Genomic DNA, 22117 nt, shown 5'->3' on the forward strand with positions numbered 1-22117 from the left:
ATACCGGACTGAACCTATTGGTAACTCTCTAGGAAGCTTCCGGATCAGCTAGTGCATAATCTTGCTACCTCTACTCTGCAAGATAGTGACTGGAGGGAGTCCGAGAGTGTGTATGCAGGGAGCATTGTCGAGGCCACGTTATGTCAAGGATCTGGGTATAATCTTACCACGTGTACGCCATATCCAAAAATTTCATTACTTCATGTCCCACCCACTTTTTCTTACTATTGAATACACCATGAATTGTCAAACTAATAGAGCAAGCTTATCTGCGAAAAGATCTAAACCTCCCAAGCACTTCCTAATTCATTTCACAAATATACGTGGGCTCAATTCTAATCTCATCGATGTCCATTTCCACTTGCAATCTTCCAAACCACATGTACTTTTTCTGACAGAATCCCAGTTATTGGTTGATTCAACTACTGCTCATCTCAGATGCCCAAATTATTGGCTGTATGATTCCTTTCGCCTCAAAGGTAGTACTTGTGTATATGTCCGTTCTGATATTCCCCGTTAGAGACTTGGCAATTTGGAATCTCCCCTCTTTGATCTTCTCTGGCTTAAAATCTCTCTACCTCATTGTGTCAAATTCATCTGTTGTCTCTACCGTTCTCCCAACTCCACTAATCACTTGGAGCTCTTTGACTTCTTCTCTTTGCAACTTGACTTTCTTCAGTCCAACTTTCCTAACAGTGAGATAATTTTCCTTGGTGATTTTAATGTTCACAACTCCAGCTGACTTCCGTTTTCTAGTCACACCGACCCAGCAGGTCGAGATGCTGAGGCTTTTGCAACTACTAATGACCCAGCACAGATTGTTCATTTACCTACAAGAATACCGGACAATCCTAATCATACAGCCAATACACTTGATCTTTTTCTCATAAACAACCCTTCTAAGTACACGGTCGAAGTGAAAGGTCCTTTAGGCACTTCAGATCACAATTTGGTGATTGTCTCTTCTCCAATGGAACCTTTATCTCATGGTTATTCCCAACCTCGTGTTGTTTGGCATTACAAGAATGCAAAATGGGATGACCTGCGAGACTTCTTTTCCTTGGTCAGATTGTTTTAAAACTTCTGATGTCAACGTTTGCTCAGATCGTGTCAGTGAAATTATTCTTGCAGAAATGGAATCCTTTATCCCACACTCCACTTTAAAATCTCGTCCTTTATCTAAACCTTGGTTTTCCAATAAATGTGCTAAGGCTGTTCAAGAGAAGAATGTTGCATATTGTAATTGGCTTGTTTCTAATTTTCAGTTTCATTTTCTGCCTACACCAAAGCTTGCAACAATTGTAAAGCAGTTATTAACCAGTCCAAACTAGAGTTTGAACAGGCTAAGAGTAGAAAACTTGCTTCTTGCCCTAATGGGAGCCGAGCATTCTGGTCTCTTGCCAAAGCTATTGGCCGTAACTTTTGCCCATCTCTGCTCCCACCTCTGTCCAAAACCAGATGGTTCTGTTGTCACTTCAGCCAAGGATAAAGCTGACCTGCTAGCATCCCATTTTTCTTCTAGCTCATGTATTAATGTTCTTGGTAAAACACCTCCCACCATTCCCAACATGCTCCATTCAATGCCTCCTGTGGTCTTCCGGCAAAAGGATATCAGAAGGATTTCGATGAATCTTGATGCTAAGAAAGCTCCAGGTCTTGATGGTATTTCTCCACTTGTTCTCAAAACCTGTGCTCCTGAACTTACTCCTATTCTTTGCCACCTTTTTTCACTTTCTTATTCCAAAGGTGTTTTTCCTTCTGCTTGGAAATTTGCTCATATCCAGCCAGTTCCTAAAAAGGGTGACAAATCCCTCCCATCCAATTATCGTCCCATTGCAATTACTTCTACTCTTTCTAAAGTAATGGAGAAATCAATTAACCGCCAACTCTTAAACTACCTAGAAATCTTCCGTCTGATCAACAAACACCAGTACGGTGTTCCATCAGTGTCGATCCACTGGTGATATTCTGGCTTATGTTACCCATTTATGGACAAATTCAATGGAAAAGTTTGGTGAAACACAAGCAGTTGCTCTTGACATCTCAAAGGCTTTCGATCATGTTTGGCATAATGGTCTTCTAAACAAGCTTCCATATTATGGTTTTCCAACTGTTTTTTGTAATTGGTTATCCAGTTTTCTCTCTGATCACTCACCGAGGGTGATGCTAGATGGCTGTCTTCTAACTTCTCCACTAATGCTGTTGTTCCCACAAGGTTCAGTTCTTTCCCCCACTCTTTTCCTCTTGTATATTAATGACCTTCTTCAATTGACTGGAAATCATATACATAGTTTTGCCGATGATAGCAAATTGCATTCCACTTTCCATTTTGAGAAACCTTGTCCTGCTCAATGAGCTTCAACTTCTCAAAAATCTGCTACCAATTCCTTAAATGCTGATCTTCAGATAATTCTCCAGTGGGGCAAAGACAACTTAGTCGACTTCAACCCTTCTAAAACTCAGTCTTGTCTTATATCTCGCAAAAAGGATTCTTCTGCTCCTATGCTTATCTTTAGTGACACTCCGATTTCTAGGAAAAATGACATATCTCTTTTGGGGATTACTCTGACTTCTAATCTCACTTGGCACAAGCACATTACAAATATTGCTTCCTCTGCATCTAAAAAACTTGGTTTTCTCTTTCGCTCTCAGCGTTACTTTTCTTACAAACAGCTGCTCACTCTGTATAAATCGCAAATCTGCCCTGCCATGGAATACTGTTCCCACATCTGGGGTGGTGCCCCCAAAACCTCTCTCAGGGCTTCTTGATTCCATCCAGAAGAGGGCAGTTAGGTTAATTAATGATTCATCTCTAACAGTCTCTCCACTCGCTTTCTCATAGACGTACTGTTTCTGCTGCATGCTTCTTCTACAGATACTTCCATGGGCACTGTTCTTCTGAATTGGCTTCTATAATTCTGGCTCTCTCTTTCAAAACAGTCCGAACACATGCCGCCACCAGCCAACATCTATTTACTGTCCAACTTCAAACCCACAGAATCAACTTTTCATCTTCCTCGTTTATTCATTCAACTGCCGTTTTCTGGAACAACCTTCCTTCATACGTATTTCCTGAAAATTACAATCTACAGAAGTTCAAGTCCAATGTCAACAAATATCTTCTTTCGTCTTCTCAACCTCCAACCCAAGCATGGTACTAAGTAGTGTAGGTTCTAATACCTCTCGTGTTTGGGGTTTACATAAAAAAAAAAAAAAAATAAGATAAGACTGCAGTTATAGTTTAGAGACAGCACGGATGGGTATGTTAAGGGGAAGTCTTGTCTAACAAATTTGATTGGATATTATGATTCGGTCACAAAGGAATTATATGCAAAGAATAATTTTGATATCATATAATTGGATTTTAGGAAAGCTTTTGATACTGTGGCAAATGGTAGACAACTGTACAAATTGGAGCAGTATGGATAAGAGGATGGTTAAGTGGGGGAAGAAAGAGTGGTTATCAATGGACACTTCTTCATGGGCTAATGTTATTAGTGGAGTACCCCAGGGTTCGGTGTTGTGCCCATTGTTGTTTTCGGTATTTATCAATGGTATTGATGAAGGTATATCAGGGTTAATGTCTAAGTTTGCAGATAATACGAAGGTTGGGAGGGTTGTTAATGACAGTAATGATAGTACACTACTGCAAAAGGATCTGGAAAAGTTGAGCAGATGGGCTGAGAGGTGGCAGCTGAAGTTTAACATTGACAAATGTAAAGTACTGCATATGGGTAGCAGTAACCCCAGAGTAACCTACCAACTGGGTGGTACTACACTCAGGGTGGTAGAGAATGAAATGGACCTGGGGGTAATTGTCCAGTCATATATGATGTTTTCTGAGCAGTGCAGACGGGCTGTAAGAGCAGCTCATGGTGTCTTTGACAAGACACCGTGAGCTGCTCTTACAGCCCGCCTCTGATATACACTGCTCGTACAGCCCTGTGAGATACAGGAATTTTGCAAGCACAGATAAAGGAGTGATTGTCCCCTTGTATAAGGCAATGGTCAGGCCACACCTTAAGTATTGTATACAGGTCTAGAGGCCTCATTTTAGGAAAGATGTAGAGGTGCTGGAACGAGTACAGAGAAGGGCAACAAGATTGGTGAGGAGAACAAAAGGTTGGTGTTACACAAGAAAGGCTTAAGTTCTACAAATTGTAGCTTCTGGAGACTAGGCATCTGCGAGGTCATTTAATTGAGGTGTATAAGGCCTTGAATGGATTGAGCAAGCTCAATGCTAATGTGATTCTTCCTCTTGCTCAGATCACTCACCTGAGGGGGCATAAATTCAAATTGAGGAAAGACAATTGTAGAATAAATGTGCAGAAATTCACCTTTAGCTAGCAGGTGGTAGATAGTTGAACAAACTTCCATCTGTCAGCAACTTAAATAAGTTCAAGGCAGAACTAGACAAACAGTTGGAGTGAATGGATGGGTGAAATGGAAAGGGTGTGTGTGTGTTTTTTTTTTGGTTGATGCTATACAAGCTTGCTTTCTTCCTTCATATGCCCTACTAATGCTAATGCTAACCTACATATTCAAAGTCTCGTCACATGGATGCACTTTTACAGATCTCACCAGATAGTCTGCCTGTATTTGGACCCTTTCTAGAAGATTGATGAATTTTATTAGGTATGGTCTCTATACTTTGACACAGTATTCAGAGTTCACTCTTAGTTTTAAATACTCTTCGGCACCTTATAATTCAATTAACAAATTTTACAGATTAAATTACTGAAATAAACACTCTTATACCATGTGGTGAATTAAGTTTAGTGAAACCTTACAATTAGAAAATTGGCCATCTCTTTTTTCCAGTTTTCAGTGCTTTTTGGTATTCCCAGTGTCCTTTACAAGGCCTGAAGACAAAATTTAGTAGGATCTTGAAATGTAGCTAATTTTGCAATAAGTTTAGGTATGGAAGTGCCCAATTTTTTAACAGTAACATATCAATAAATAACTCAATTCATGATATGTGCTAAAAGAGAATTTATTTCAGTAGTTTAATCTTTACAATGATGAACCATGCATCATTCCCTCCTCTTTAAAATAATTAACCAATTTTAATGTTTACCAATAATATTACAGTAGTGTGCTACACTATCTATAGCAGTTAATGACTTTATTGTGATGTATTTTTACCAAATTTAATTAAACACTGATACCAACTGAAAATGACAAGTGTCCTTCTACTTTATTTACCATATATAATCATGTCAAATCATCTCACAAAATGGATGACTATGCAATTTACCAGCAAATGGATCAAATGTATCATGAGCTAAATCTCCAAGTTTGTTTCTAAACTGTTTCAAATAAATTAATTCCTAAATTAAGCAGAATATTCACTTTTTGTTTCAAAAGTCAGAAAAAGGACATAAAAAAGTGGACAACTACTAATCGGCATAAATAGAACCAAGAGGTTGCACAGTGAATCTGCAGTTACAATTCTTATTTGAAGAAACAATAAAATTTAATAAAAAATGCACAGAGTGAAAAAATCATGGTTAGGCATTTATCAAGTATTGAAAACAATACCAATTATAGATATGATATAAATACCATCAGAGATATATATAACTACAGTTATACTCTCCTATGTATTTAAATCTCAGTATAATTCAGAGCAAAAGTCCTTACGCAATAAAATGAATTTTTTTGTTCATATAATGGATACATAAACTGAGAATTTTTTTTTTTTTTTGTTTATTAGTAGAGGCATTTGATGCAAGAAAGCAAGCTTATGCAGCATCAGCCAAAAAAAAAAAACCACTTCCACTTCACCCCTCTGTTTATTCAAAATACCTGTCCAGCTGAGCCTTAAACTTATTTAGGCTATCAACTTCCACGACAAGGGATGGAAGTCTGTTCCACCAACCAACCACTCGCTGGCTAAAGGCAAATTTCCGCACGTCTATCCTACATTTGTCTTTCCTCAATTTGAATTTATGCCCTCTCAGGTGATTATTCTGAACGAGAGGAAGAATCCCATCAGCATTGAGCATGCTCAAACCATTCAATGCTTTATACACCTCTATCAGATCACCTCGCTGGTGCCTAGTCTCCAGACACTGTAATTTGCAAAACTTAAGCCTTTCTTCGTAAGAGCGCCCCTTTGTTCCATTCACTAATCTTGTTGCCCTTCTCTGTACTCGTTCCAGCAGCACTACATCCTTCTTGAAATGAGGCCTCCAGACCTGTATACAGTACTCTAGGTGTGGCCTGACCATTGCCTTATACAAGGGAATAATCACCTCCTTATCCCTGCTAGAAAAATTCCTATATATTATTGACAATACACCATGAGCTACTCTTGCAGCCAAGTATTTAGTATTAGTATTATAGTGGTAAATGATGCAGGAAAGCAAGCTTATACAGTATTAGCCAAAAAATTTTTAAAAAAAAATAAATAAATAAAAAACATTTCCTACTTCACCCATGAAGCTCCTCTGATAATTTGTCTAGTTTTCCTTAAATTTAGCAAAAATTTGAAAAAACTTCAGCAACTGCTTGAGTTTTTTCAAACTTTTCATGGACCTTACCACAAATAAATAATACCAGTAGATCTCTATTGATATAATACATGTTGGTGATTGTTAATCTAATGGAAGGTTTCAGGGATTTCTCCATTCGCTTTGTAAAGAGTTGCTATAAGTGCAACAATAACTGGAAGAAAAGGATTTGTTATCAATTTTAGGAAATGACTGGCTTTAAAGAAAAACCCCAGTGAAATATGAGAGTGTGAAAAGGCAACACAAAATGAGGGTCACAGGTTTTAAGAACAAGTGGAGAAATGCCATAAGGATCAGGAGTGCCCTTGGCATTGCAATGTTCAGGATTCATCACATCTTTCTGTTGAAAAGAAAACAGAGATATTGAATGGCCATGTCCATTATAGGAGAGAGAGAGAGAGAGAGAGAGAGAGAGAGACTTTATTGCAACGTTTCATTGTAACTGGTTACAAGGTTAAGTACTGCAACTTTCCCTTCACGGCCAAAAGGTCAGGGGTTTACAAATAAGAGGTTACAAAAACATTAAATACTACAAGATATTAAAGAAAACAAAAGACAAGATGATATTAAATTATATAGGGATAAAACAAAATGAATAATGAATACAAAAGGATATACAATTTACAGTAGTGACTATTGTCGTCATAGTTCATGGGAGAGAGCAGCAAGAGCACTGTCAGGGTCGTTTCCCATTATGCTCACTAATTAATTCACAGGGGTCTCCAACTGGGGCAGGTTCACTTCCGTCGATGAGTTGCAATGCTTTGTCAAGAGATGGTGGCGCTACATCCTCTGTGGTTGCCATTCCCTGTATTAGTTAAGGGGATTGGCAGATGCAGCTGACAGTTCGCAGTCTATGGATTGTGTTGGGCTGAGTATCCCATGTCTATATCATCAGTTGTTGGCAAATTTCTTAACGTCGGCGTCGATGTCCCGGATTCGTCCAAGCATCTGGCATGGTAGAAAATGATCTGATAGGTGGAGACGTGCATGAAGAGGGCAAATAATTTGGGTGGCTCTGAGCTGGGCAGGTGGAATCCTCCAGCCACAGAGAATCCAGAATGAAGGAGATGTTATCAGACCAGTCAACATCTTTACTGTGATTATCAGTCTTTTTTCATCAATGAGAGAGGGCAGCCTGGGGATTCCCAGGGCCTGGGTCATTTCAGTTGTATGAACATGGGGTGATAACCCTGTGCATGTAGGTTACCCATTTGAGGAGCCAATATTCTGCTGCCCAGATGGGTATTCTTATCATGGGTGCTGCTGATGCCCAGATTTCAGCTGCATAAAGTAGTGGGGAGTATATAATGGTTTTGTTGCTGTAACCCTGTCTGAGATGTAATGCAGGTGTTGTTTCTCTCCATTTCAGGTGCGCTGCATGACTGATGAGTTTGTCAATGTGCTTGTTGAATCTGAGTTGTGTGTCAAAGGCAACCCCCAAATCTAAATGATAAGGAACAGTTGGGATGGAAGTAGTTGGAGATTTATCAAGATTGTCAATGCAAGAGTTAAGAGGAAAAGTACTGCATATAGGTCAAATGCCTCATTTTAGGAAGGATTTTTTTTTTGCTGGGATGGTTACAGAGAAGGGCAACAAGGTTAGTGAAAAAAGGATACTCTTGCCAAGAAAGGCTTCAGTTCTGCAAGCTGCAGCACTTAGAAACTAGGCACCTACAAGGAGATCTGATTGAGATGTTTAATGGTTTGAATGGATTGAGTAGTCTAAATGCTGATGCCATCCTTCCTCTTGCTCAGACAACAACACAAGGGGGGGGGGGGGGTTGCAGGACAGATGTATGGAAATTTGTGCAATAAACTTACTTTCTTAGTTCATTTGCCACTGCTAGTACTAAGTAAGATGGTAATATCAACTTTATTCTTAAATAAAGATGCAAAAGAACTATCACAATGTAAAACAGGTGTAAACACATAAATATTGTAAGTATGGGTTGATGGAAGTTGCAGAAAATGGCTGTTTTCTAATAATTTTCATATACTTAGTTACAGACTTGATAAATGGGTGGGTTTTATGAAGTAAAGAAGTTCAAAACTGGAGATTGTTATGTAAAAAGTTCATTCAAGATTCCATGCATTTAAAATGTAAATAAAGTAAAACTATCAAAAAGACACTAAGAAAAGAGGTTTTCATTTTAGATATTACTTGAGTAGCATGGTGATGCACAGGTAATATAAATATATAAAAAGAAGGAATGAAGCACTTTTAACATATGCGAGTTCTAAATATTTGTTTATTTCCAATTGGAAATTATATAAAGATGGAAATCAGATATTTCACACTATGTTCCTACAACTTCATTAGTGATTGCTGTGGTTGCTACTTCACCTTTACAAAGAACAGAATGGCAAAAGGTTTACATGTGATCATGTAAACCTTTTGCCATTACATGTGATCATGTGAGAGCAGTGTCACATTCAGAGACAGACCCACTCAATCAGTCTAAAATGAAAAAAATGAAAAATTAAAGTCCATACTGCTCTAAGAATTAAGTTTCAACAAATGTGTACTTTTGACTTTTGAAAAGCAAGTTTGGACAACTATACAGAGGAAGAAAACAGGAGACATTTTCCCCCCCAAATCAAGAAAAAAACGGTTTCTTGGCACCTGGAGTTTTTAAAGTCCAATACTGCACTAAGAATTAAAAGTTCACTGATAACATGCACATTTTATATTAAAATACAGCACAGGATTGTTTACCAGTATAGTATGCTTACCTAGGATTTTTCAGGCTTTGCCTTCTTCAGAAATGTTGAGTCAAAGTTTTGTTTACAGTGGCACTGCTGTTTAGATTTGGCTATCAAGAGCATTTCCAAAGCTTCACGAGAAAACCAGAAAGAGACTTGAACTCAGTTTTTTTTTTCCATCTGACAGAATATTCCCTTATGCTCAGCACTGCTACAAGGAAGAACTTTTAAAATGTGTAGCATGACTTGGAATAATTTCTTATATTTCAAGCTTCCTTATGCACTTTTCAGTTCTCCAACCAAAGATGGCTGTACATCAATTCTTTCTTTTTTTGTAATAGCAGCTGATAGGTTCTTATACTAAAATTGACAGAACTAGTAGTGCAAACTATCTATTTCAAAATAGATATTTTGCAGAAAGGCATCAAATACTTGTTCACTTATGTTAACAGTAGAAGGAAGGGGGCTGAATCACATTAGGCCAATTGATATCAATTATTTAACTGCTGATGATCCCTCTGGGTTGTTCACAAACTGAATATATTTTGCATTAACATTCACACATGAAGAATTCTTTATTGAAAGGTATGCTAGAAGTTTATCAAACTCTAACAGGGAGCTAAATGATTTTGTGATAACCAGGAGGAAAGTGAAAGAGAAATTGTTGAATTTAAACATACAAAAGGCACCTGGGTATCTATCCAATTATATTAAGGGAAGCAGCAAAGGAGGCAAGAAAACCTTTAGCAATTAAAATTATGATAGCATCTTTGGATGATCTCATAATTCACAAATGTCACCCTTTGATCGAATAATTCACTCATGTCACCTTTTGACCTCCCAATTCACAAAGGGGATCAAAGAATGACATGAGTAATTACAGACCTGTTCGCTTAACTCTGTTCCAGGGAAAATAATGGAATCACTGGTTAAAGAAGCAATGCATCATTATCAAACCACGAGTGCAGCTATAATGGCATGGCATGAATTTGTTAAGGGGCAATCTTGTCCAACCAATCTGATTGGATAGTATGATGCAGTAACAAAGGAACCAGATACAGAAAATAAGTTTCATATTACATGGTTGGATTTCATTAAAGCTTTTAATATTCTTTCACAGAAAACATTACTGTACAAATTGAAGTGGTGTGGCATTGGGCAATTACTGATATGGATAAAAGGATAATTGTGTAGGAGAAGATGGAGAGCAGATTGCTGCTTTTCTTGGATTAATGGAGTCCCCCAGGGTTCATTGCTGGATCCATTGTTGTTTTCTATATGTATTAATAATATTCATGAATATATTGTTGTTTTCTCTATGTATTAATGATATATGTATTAATGATATTCATGAAGGCATATCAGCCTTATTGTCTAAGTATGAAGATGATACAATTTAACAGAGCGGTTCTAATAACAGTAATCAAGGAAAGATGCAACAAGTTCTAGAAAAGTTAGGCACACAGGGCTGAGAAATGGCTTAAAGTTTAACATTGACAAATGCAACGTACTGCATAGGGGTAGAATTAATCCCATATTAATGTACCAACTATGGTACTGCATTCAGGGTAGTGGAAAATGAAAATGATCCAGGATAATTGTGCAGTCAGATATGAAATTCTCTGAGCAGTGCACACAGGCTGCCAGGACAGCTCATGGGGTTTTATCAATGATATACAGGAATTTTGTTAGCAGGAATAAAGTGGTGATTATCCCAGTGTACAGAGCAATGGTTAGGTCACATCTTGAATACTGCATACAGTTCTGGAGACCTCATTTTAGGAAGGATGTCAATCTGCTCGATACAGAGAAGGGTAACAAGGTTTGCAAGGGAAACAAAAGGCTGTTAGCTAAGAAAGGCTTCAGTGCTGCAAATTTCAGTTTCTGGAAACTAGATACCTGAGAGGTGATCTGGTTGAGGTGTTTAAGGTTTGAATGGATTGGGCAAGCTTAATTCTGATATATATTTCCTATTGTTCTGACTACACACATGGGGGGGGGGAAGGAACAGAAATTCAAACCGAGGAAGTATGGTTGCAGGACAGATGGGCCGAGGTGTACCTTCTGCCAGAGTGTAGTTGATTGTTGGAACAAACTTCCATCTGTTGTTGTGGAAGTGAATAGTATGAATAAATTTAAGAAAGAAAACTAGATAAGCTAATGGATGGGACGGGATGGGATGGGATGGGCAGCTACTAATACTAATCAGTCTGTCTTCCCTGTGATTGACAAGGAAGGTAGTCTTTACTATTTATTGACAGGGGATGCAAGTTAGAGTAGATACCATGCCATAAATTTATTTTCTTTAGTGATATTAGTTTTGAATAAACTTTAAGCTCTTTTATTAATTTTTATTGATTCTTGGGCATCATTCTTGAGCCATATCATATGCATTATGTTGGAAATGAAAAAACCTGTAGAATAAAGTTCTCTTTTTTGGCTAACTGAACAATTACAGCAAATTATTTTCAGGTGTTTATTACAGCTGTATTCGCTAACAAAATTAAGAAGAAATTTGCAGAATTTTTTAAAATTGATTTTTAAAAAAAGTTGGCAGTTATGCAAATGCATTCCAACAACTCAGACATGGACATAGAACAGTAAAACAATAAATAAGCTTTTAATAATCCATTAAAAATGAAAAAGTGAAAAAATGAGAAAAAATGAAAAGTATAATACTCAAAGTAGCCCATTAAGGATGGGAAGAGAAATGAATTGATAAGGAAGGAGATTTGTACAATGGATATTAAAAGATATGAAAACAAATGGGCATAAGCTAGACATGTAGCAATAACAGAAGAAAAGTGAGCATAAAAGACAAGAGAACAGACATGAGAACTAAAAAGAGGCAGAAGAAGATCCAGAAAAAATAGCAAGAGGAAATCCACAGAAGAGAGGATCTACATGATGAGAAAGGCACAAAGTGTATTACGTTGGATAAGTCCAACTCCTGCAGTGGATCCTAATGGCTAAAGATGATTATGAAAATATTGCTGTTTCTTCAGATACTAAATATTTTATTACCAAACCAAAAATTGTACTTCAAATGGTATCCCTCTTAGCAGAAAATATTTTGGTTGAAAGAGGAACATATTTTAGCATGCTTGCTACGAGTTCTGTGTATGTTCAAAAATAATTGAAATGAAGATTAAACATTTCTGAAAACTTAATGTTCTGATAGATATTGAATAGACTTTTTTGACTGTTTTGTACATGACTGTTTGTAGATGCTGTATTTATAATTATCTGTATACAGTTAAACTTGTCTATAAAAGCAGAGAAGAAAAATGCATGGGACGCATATAAATTATCGGGTGACACAGAAGCCTATGGTACATATTATCTAGTCTGTAATCAAGTCACAAAGAAAGTTAGGCAAGCGAAGGCAGATTACAAGAAATATTTGAGAAAAGATGCAAAGAAAAACAGCAAAGACTTCATTACTTGTGTAAACTCTAAAAGGAATGGGATGAATCAGATTAGTCCACTTGATATCAATGGTTTGACTGTTGATGACCCAGCTCAGGTAGCTGACAAACTGAGTGAGTATTTTGCACCTACATTCACAGATGAGGAATTCTGCAGGGAAGTGGAGGCCAGACGTTTATCAAGCCCTAACAGGGAGCTAAATGATTTTATAATAACCGAGAGGAAAGTGGAGGAGAAATTGTTGAAGTTAAACATAAGAAAGGCACCTGGGGTGGATGTCTATCCAGTTATATTAAGGGAGACAGCAAAGGAAGTAAGAAAACCCTTAGCAATAATTATGAGAGCATCTCTGGATGCTCTAATAATTATGGCCCCATTGACTGGAGATGTGCAAATATACCCCCAATTCACAAAGGGGGATCAAAGAGTGACCGAAGTAATAATTACATTGAATCAGTGAATTTATAGCAGCAAGCCACAAAACATATTGTGCTTTTTCTTTAACAGTAGCCATTTTGCTTTATGACCTATTGTGTCACCACTTGTACAAATCTATTGGAGTACATGGAAAACACATTTTCTTATGAGTTTTCCATGTATTTGTATGTGTTTTCGATTTGATGCCATTACAAACACATCTTTGTAATGGTGAAAATTATATATTTTTTTTTTCATATCAGATCAAAAGGTATGGACTTTTATTAACGATAAAGCATTTTTTTGTACACCCTGTATTTTAATATTTAACTGTTAAGACTGAAAAAATAATGCCTCTTCTCTTAATTCATAACCTCAGCCCTAGTTGGCACAGCAGGTTGCAACCAGGTTTCCCATGTAGCCAATAGTTTCTAGCTACTATGTGCACAGTAGTTTTTGCATGGTTTTTCATTTACAAGTAACATTGTTTTAGAGAGAAGCACTTTGAGCACATATAGTTCAAACAACATAGAGTCATTGTGTTTCAGCTTGCTGAAAATGTTAGACTCAATTTTTAGAAAAAACAACTACAATCAATTCAGTCCAGTACATTTTGACAAAAGAAAAAAAGGGGAGGGATCAAATGAGTAAGACCCTGAAATATGGCAATGATACTTCAATGCAATAAAGTACAGCCCCACTGCAGGTTGAAATTACAGTTTTGGGAAGATTTTTATCACTGGAATTTGAAGTTGTTCTGCATCCACCTGATAGCCCAGATTTGGCCCCAAACTATTTTTTTTGTTTCCAAAGGTTTAAAGAACACATCTCCAAGGCAACAGATATGAACTCAGTGATGAAGTTAAAGCAGCAATTGAGATAACAGCCTTATCAGTCAAAGGAAGTTTACGTGAGTGGCCTAAACATCGGGAAAAATGTATTGAGATATAGAAAAATGATACATCAAATTTAAGAAATCTTTTTTAAATACAAGTATGCTTCTTTGTTTCTCTTTTTCCTTCAAATGTCATATGTTAAGAGCATTATTTTTCAGCCTATCCTTACATTTTAAACATTTTTCAATGTCACCATTTGTTGTGATGCCTTACTGGGTAATACTAGAAACACGAACTCACTAAGTCTAAGATTTCACGTAGTTACCAAGAGTAAAAACAGGTGCATGTATATGTACAAGTACACTAATGCTAGGAACATAGTAAATAAATTTGATAAATTTACAAGTCCTGGTTAAGTCATCAAATGTGAACGTTGTAGGAATATCAGAGGCATGGCATCACTCAGACACACACCCAGGGTCCTGAGCTGGATCTCTCTCTCTCTCTCTCTCTCTCTCTCTCTCTCTCTCTCTCTCTCTCTCTCTCTCTCTCTCAGGGTAACTCAGGAATTTTTTTTTTTTTTTTTGCTGGCGCAGCATAAGCCTTAAGGCTTCCTTGCACTGTATGGCTTATAATCATAATAATAAGGAAGCAGCATTTGAATATGGGGAGTACAATGTGTACAAAAAGGACAGACAAGACATGAGAGGGAAAGAGTGATGCTCTTATTTATGAAGCACATAAAAGCTAATACAGTGAATCCAGTTTACATGAGTTCTCAATTCATAAAGGGAGATCAAAAGGTGAGATAAGTAAATACAGATCTGTTAGCTTGAAATCTATTCCATGGAAAATTATGGAGTCACTGGTTAAAGAAGTAATGCAGTACTCAAGGTGCCAGGCTGCACCTTGAGTACTGCATACAGGTCTGGAGGCCTCATTTTAAGCAGGATGTGAATCATTAGAACTGGTGTAGAAGAGCATTAAGATTAATGAGCAGAAATGGGGAATGCTCTTACAAGGAAAGGCTTCAGTTCTGTAGACTGCAGAATTTGCTGACTAGGCAACATCGAGTAAGTCAATGCTGATGGAATTCTGCTTCTTGCACAGACTATTGTAAAAATGCATTCATTTTTACTCATCGTGATTCATCCCTAAAGAGAAAGATATAAAACAGTCGCCCTATACCTCTGTGACGACTATGTTTTCTCGATACAACTGCCGTTTCTTGTGAAAGCCCCTTTGCTTTTGCTCACGCAATCGATGCCACAGCTGTGAAACCCTATATCACCATTAGGTACCAGCTGGCTGATGGCTCGAGGTCGTTTATTCGATGAAAGTAAGTAAGTGTCGGAGTGCATCGTTTATGAAAACAACGAGAAAGATGCGACACTTGCCGAGAAAAGGGGAGCTATGCCCGTAAGAATCACAAGTGTGGTGTAATCCGAATCAAGCATTTACGGAGTATTTGTTGTTTGAAGATTCAGTATGTCGGAGTGGGCGAACTTTATGTCTGACGCCCTCTGTTCAGTTTGAAGACACAGTCCCGTACAAATATGGAGTTCCCCTCACCCCCCGACGTTAGTCACCCTCTGGTTTTGTCAGGTGTCCGAAAGTGACAGTCGCTGAGTGCTAACTCACTTCAATAAAATTTTAACCCGGACCAATACAGTTAAAGGGGGACCTATATATGTACAGGGGAGGACAGAGAATGGGGGAGTTTTTTCTTTTAGGTGTGGTTGTTGGCTGTGGAGTTGGAAAAGCAAGAGTCCCAAACTGGAAAAAAAGAGTAAAAGGAGAGGAGCAGAGAACTGTTGAGAGAAGTGTGGACCTTTTCTTTCAGACAGCAGGTTGTTGATTGTTGGAACAAACTTCCATCTAGTTTTGTGGAAGTGAATAGTTTGTTTAAATTCAAGGAAGAACTAGAGAAACTATTGGAAGGGTTGGGCAAGTGATATGGGAAGTGCTGTTATGTTTTTTTTTTTTTTCTCCCTTTCATAATGCTGTATAATCTTTCTTTCTTGCATCATTTTCCACTATTAATATTAATAATACTAAGTCACACTAAAAATGCTTTTCTAAAATCAAAAATTATTTCACTAAACCTTTCTTTATAGGGGTTCACTACAACTTGTTGCAATTCATTTCATTCACCTCACTGTTTTTTGAAATATTAAATTTCTCTTCTAACTTCATCATTGTTAGTTTTTCTTGCTTTTCTACAAACCTATTGTTTTAATTTTTAATCTGCTTGGGATTGGGATATTCTAATTTCCTTTTCTTGATATTGTTGACCTTGCTTATTCCAAAAAGCATCTTTAGTTTTTCTTTCACTATAGTTTGCCAAACGTTTTGTCACTTCTACCCTTCTTTTCAGTGTTAATTATTTTCAATTACCTAGCATTTTGGCTACTGCTTCAGCGCACAGTTTTTAATTCAACTATTCCTAAAGGAGAAGTAAGCTATACCGAGGAATTAAAAGAAATGGAACAGTGGGTAAAGATGCACTTCCATAATGGGAGCTTTGCTACAATAAAGATATGGCTCATTGCTTGTACATGTCCACTACTGCACCTGCAGTTATCATTTCTACTAATGGTTGAGAGAAACTCTTAGGGAAGATCATGAATAATACTGAATTGTATTACTCTTCTTCTTTGTCTTCGCCTTTTCCCACGTTATATGGGGTCAGCATTCAATGTTCCCAATTCACACTTTACATCCTCCTCTTCTCCTCTAGTTGGATTAACTTCTTAACCAGGACACACCTATTGGTTTTGGCATAGTTTTTACGACCGGATGCCCTTCCTGATGTTAACCCTCACCATTTATCCGGGCTTGGGATTTAAGCTGCCGATCTACTAAACGTGCCGCAGCCATATAAATGGAGTAGCTCTTATTCAGTGATGAAGCTGCCTCGTGATGTCACAATTTAATAATTTTACGCAATTTATGCCGAATTTCTAGTCACCACTGAATAAGCAGGTGGCACTGCTGTAGTTCTTTTATCTCCTGGAAACACCCAAATGGCTGACTCAGTAGAATTACTGTGACCTTGAAAATACCAATAATTATAACTCAGCGTGAATATTTTTAAATGCAATTTGGTATCCTAAAAACAGTAACTATTACTAATTCAGTCTATTTAAAATTGCATATGGTTTTCTATACTGTATTTTTATCTCTAATTAAATGTTTCCATAATGATGATTTTTCATATTATTTTCAATTAAATGTTTCCATATAATTTATGAAAAAACTGTTCTTATTTTAATTTATTTAAAAGCATCATGTTGCTCCATTTCTCTTTCAGTTTATCTGAAAAATGTGTGTAGTACGACATTCAAGATAAAAGATCTATGGGTTATTGTACAGTTTGATATGAAGTTCTGAGTAGTGCAGACAGGCTGCTAGGACAGATCATAGGGCTCTGCCAATGATATTCAGGAATTTGCCAAGCAAGGAAAAAGAGGTGATTTCCTATTGCATAAAGCAACATTAGGCTGCACTTGAGTATTACATACGTCTGAAACCTTATTTTACAATGTGAATCTGTTGAAACAAGTGCGGAAACTAGGTAATGAGAGATCTGATTGAAATGTTTAAGGCTTTAGGATGGAGTAAACTAAATACTGATGGCATTTTTACTCTTTCTCAGAGAACACACACACACGCACACCCAGACAGACATACACAAAAAGATAAACTTAAATCGGAAAAGGACGGTTGCAAGGTAAATATGGAAAATTTGCTTTTGGTCAGAGAGTAATTGATTACTGGAACAACCTTCCATTTGGTATTGTGGGATGGGCAGTTTGAAATTTAAAGAGGGATCACAAATTATTGGAAGAGAAGGATAAATGAAGTGAAATTTTTTTTTTTTTTTTTTTTTTTTGCTTAAACATGCTGAATAAGCTTGTTTCCTTAAATCATTTTGCCACTACTAATACTAAAATTGATTAAATTTATCAAAAAAAGACAAAAAAGTTATATTTTTAATCCACTAAGATTTCCAACTTTAACAAGTTGGAAAAAACCAAAACAACAATTCAAAGTGGTCACATTACACAACACACAGGTAGGTGATATTACAAGTTTCTCCACGTACAAGGATCCCATTTTTTCTGCTGGGGACCATAAAATTCATACTCATATTATGCCGTCATACACCAACCGTATTAAAATTTATGGTTTTGTACTGTTTAAAATATTGAAATGACTAGATAGAACAAATAAAGTTTAATCGAATAAATAATTACAATGTATAAAATATAATATTAAAATGCAGGATACTATTTACAATAAAATATATTTACAATAAAACAATGAAATTAAAATACTAGATGATAAAAGTGCTAAAATTATACCGTAGCTTTCAAAGGCATCTGCCTCCTTTTTCAACAGTAAGGTTTTATCGTACAGCACATTCTTAAATATCAGCAGGCTCATGGCTCTCAGCACGTGGAACCACGCGCTGAGAGCTGTGAGTCCACTTTTGACAGTGCCAATTTTGTCACTTTTGACAGGTGGTCAATATACAGTGGTCACTTTGTCAATTTTTAGTGTATATGTTTTATTTTCATTCACTAAAAGTTAATTTATGCTTTTTAAAAAGTGGTGATACCAATTTAGATTGCTCTATGCAGAATAAAACAGATGTTCCAGATTTAGCATTAACATTAGCAGAGGTATATGATGCAAGAAAGCAAGTTTATACAGCATCAGCCAGAAAAAAAAAAGAAAAAAAGAAAAAAAAAAAAAAAAAAATTTCCAATGCACCCATCCATTTTCTCCAAAAGTTTCTCCACTTCTTCCTTGAATTTATTTAAGGTATCAACTTCCACAACGACAGATGGTAGTTTGTTCCAGCAATCAACTACTCTCTAGCTAAAGGCAAATTTCTGCACATCTATTCTACAACTGCCTTTCCAAAATTTCAGTTTATATCCCCTGAGATTTGTAATCTGAGCAAGAGGAAGAATTCCATCAGCATTGAGCCTGTTCAAACCATTCAAGACCTTAAATGCCTTGATCAGATCACCTCACAGGTGCCTAGTATCTGGATGCTGCAATTTGCAGAATGTAAGCCTTCCTTCATAAGACATCCTTTTGTTCCCCTCACCAGTCTTGTTTCCTTCTCTGTACTCAATCTAGAAACTCTATATCCTTCCTAAAATGAAACCTCCAGACCTGTATGCAGTACTCAAGTTGTGCTGACCATTGCCTTATATAAGGAGATAATCACCTCCTTATCCCTGCTAGCAAAATTCTTGTATATCACTGACAAGACCCCATGACCTGCTCTGGAAGCCAGTCTGCACTGATCAGAAAACATCATATCTGACTGCACAATTACCCCCAGGTCTTTTTCATTCTCCACTACCTGAGTGTAACACCACCCAGTTGGCACATTTCTCTGGGGTTACTGCTACCCCCATATGCAGTATTTTGCATTTGTCAATGTTAAACTTCAATTGCCACTTCTCAGCCCAACATTTCCAGATCCTGTTGCAGTAGCTTGTTATTTTGATTTTTAGGAGCATTAGCAACTAAGGCTATATTGCTCCGAGATATGCGGTGGTTATTCCCTGACCTTTCTGCATCCTACATATTTGGTGGTGATGGGCTCGAACCCCGGTCTAATCAAGAAGCGCTATGCTCTGCTGCTCCTTCCCACCTGGCTACGGAGGTGCCCCTTTGCAGTAGCATACTGTCATTAAAAACCCTGCCAACTTTTGTATCATCTGTAAATTTCAACATTAAGCCTTCATCAATATCACTGATAAATATACAAAACAACAATGGGCCCAACACCAAACCCTGGGGGACTCCACTAATAACATTGTCCACAAAGAGCAGTGTCCATTGATTACCACTCTGTCTTCTCCGACTCAATCATCCTTTTATCCATTGTAGCAACTTTCCCTTAATGCCATACTGCTCCAATTTGTACAGCAGTCTTCCATGTGCAACAGTATCAAAAGCTTTCCTGAAATTCAACTTACAAATTCCACATATCAAAATTATTTTTTACGTCCAGTTCCTTTGTGACTACATCACAGTATCCAATCAAATTGGTCAGGCAAGACGTCCCCTTGACAAAATCATGCTGTCTGAATTATTACTGCAGTCTTGTCTAGATGATCCTGCAATGCTTCTTTAACCAATGATTCCAATATTTCCCCCAGATTTGTGTTTATGTGAGAATTTTTCCCCTTTAATAGAATCTGTGGGAATTTAGCCTGTGTGGAAACCAAATTTTAGTGCAATTCAGAATAACAAACAGCAATAAAATCTTTTGACTTTGCTATTCAAAAAAAAAAAAAAAAAGGAGACAAATCTCCTTTATTGCACATTGGCTTATACCCTCAATTATAATGAACTTTTTTATCAGGCCTTTAGCGGATGTAAATCATCAGGAACACTTTCCAGTGTTTCACGTCTATTGTTTGTCCAACGTATTTAATTGCTTTTTTCATATTTCATGTCAGTAGTTTTGCTGCTTGTTACTTATTTTAAGAGCCCTGAGTTCAAATCCTCTTGACAGCTGAAGGAATTCTTAAAGGCCTCTTCAATTATTTAGGGTTTTTCAGTACGACAACATGCAAATTGGTCTATGAACAGACATAATATGCTGCTGAAATATGGCCTAAAATGCTGATAAAACCCATATAAAACCAACATCCAACAACTCTTTTTTTTTTTTTTTTTTTTCACCCATAAAAATCATTTGCAATGATAACAGTGACATCAGTTTTTTTTTTTTCCTAGGCAAAAAGGTGTTCCTATACCATGCATTATAATCTTTTCATTTGAAATGTATATGACTGTCATAAAATGTTAATCATATAAAATCAAAAACTGTTATCAAAATACTCAAGATCCAATACTCAAGATTAGCATCCCTGTTTAGGTCAGGCGTGTGATAAAATTCTAATGTTATAATTCTAATATTACTGACTTAATATTCAGTAAAAACATCTTAAAATAGTCTTATAATCTTAAAATTCATATAATTATCAAGTGTCTGAACTATGAAAAGGAGGAGATTCCCAGATAAAGAATAAGCAAGCTGGAGTTGGTTAAATGCAGCTGCACTCATTTAATCACTTTTTGACTTTTACGTGGTGCTTGTTTTTAGAAAATGATATATATCTGATAATAAAAGATTTCATATTTACCAACTCTTTTCGATTTTGTTCTCTCTCTACTCTTATCAACATATCAACAATAGCTGTATAGCTACCTCTTGCAGCAATGTACAAAGCTTTTCTTCCACCCTAAAAATATTATCATCATTACTGATATTATTCAATAAACTGAATCCTAAACATTCAATATTGTAAAAAAAAGAAAAAAACTGTTGGTTTTTCTTTTTGCATATTAATATCCAAAAAAAACTGTTGGTGTTTTTGGATATTAATATGCAAAAATGATTAAGTTTGTAATCTAGTTGCTTGCATACAATTAAAAGCAATTTATTTCCAAATACAATTTATAACACATTACTCCAATTATTAGACTAATATACATGATTTTTTCTGACTGGAAACTACTATTATATTTTTATTCCTAACCCAGTGCATTTACTAACAACCAGCATTGTTTTATCCTGGCATATAATATTTTACAAAACAAGGGCATCACAATATTCATCAGAGGGTACCAAGATAGCTTGTAGTAAAGCTTAAAAATGTTATGTGTTTTTAGTTAAATATGCACTGTTTGGTATCAATGCTGTATTCTAATAGTAATATTAGAATTAGAATAATAGTATTATTCTAATTAAAATTAGAATAATAATATTCTCCATCATGTATTGGAACAGGAAATGAAAAAAATATTCAGTTAGAAAAAAAATAAATTTTAATAACAGATATAACACCTGTGGGCTTTAATGACATCAGTAACCTTCTGGGGGACAATTTCAACTTTTTATATGTAAAGATGGGAATCTTTCTCTACTTCTCCCATGAGGATGTGGTTAGTTCTCTGCTTGAACTAGAATGGCCTGTTCTGGTCTCAGCTGTCTAAAACATTCCAAAGGTGTTCAATGGATTTAGACCTGATCTCTGGGCCGAAAATAGCAGGTTATGCTCAAACTGCTGTTGTACTGATGGTGCTTTGTGATAGGGAGCACTGATGATACAAATGCATCCCCATCCAGGGAATTGGCATGATGCAGGTAAGGCAGAATTGTTCAGAATAGCACAA

General features: G+C 36.6%; 1 protein-coding gene across 4 annotated transcripts in view; it reads right to left on the reverse strand.

The window, feature by feature from the left end:
• Positions 1–22117, reverse strand: part of LOC150087114 (ankyrin repeat and death domain-containing protein 1A-like) — a 104506-nt gene that overhangs the window by 74720 nt on the left and 7669 nt on the right. For all 4 annotated transcript variants that reach the window (XM_090371819.1, XM_090371817.1, XM_090371818.1 and 1 more), the window contains exon 2: positions 21085–21183. In XM_090371819.1, coding sequence (XP_090227945.1) covers positions 21085–21126 — 42 coding nt within the window. In that variant the 5' untranslated portion in view covers positions 21127–21183. The remainder of the gene's footprint in view (positions 1–21084; positions 21184–22117) is intronic.

The sequence above is a fragment of the Mastigoproctus giganteus genome, chromosome 4, assembly GCF_048544385.1.
Source record: "Mastigoproctus giganteus isolate SK-2022 chromosome 4, ASM4854438v1, whole genome shotgun sequence".
Lineage (NCBI taxonomy): Eukaryota > Metazoa > Arthropoda > Arachnida > Uropygi > Thelyphonidae > Mastigoproctus > Mastigoproctus giganteus.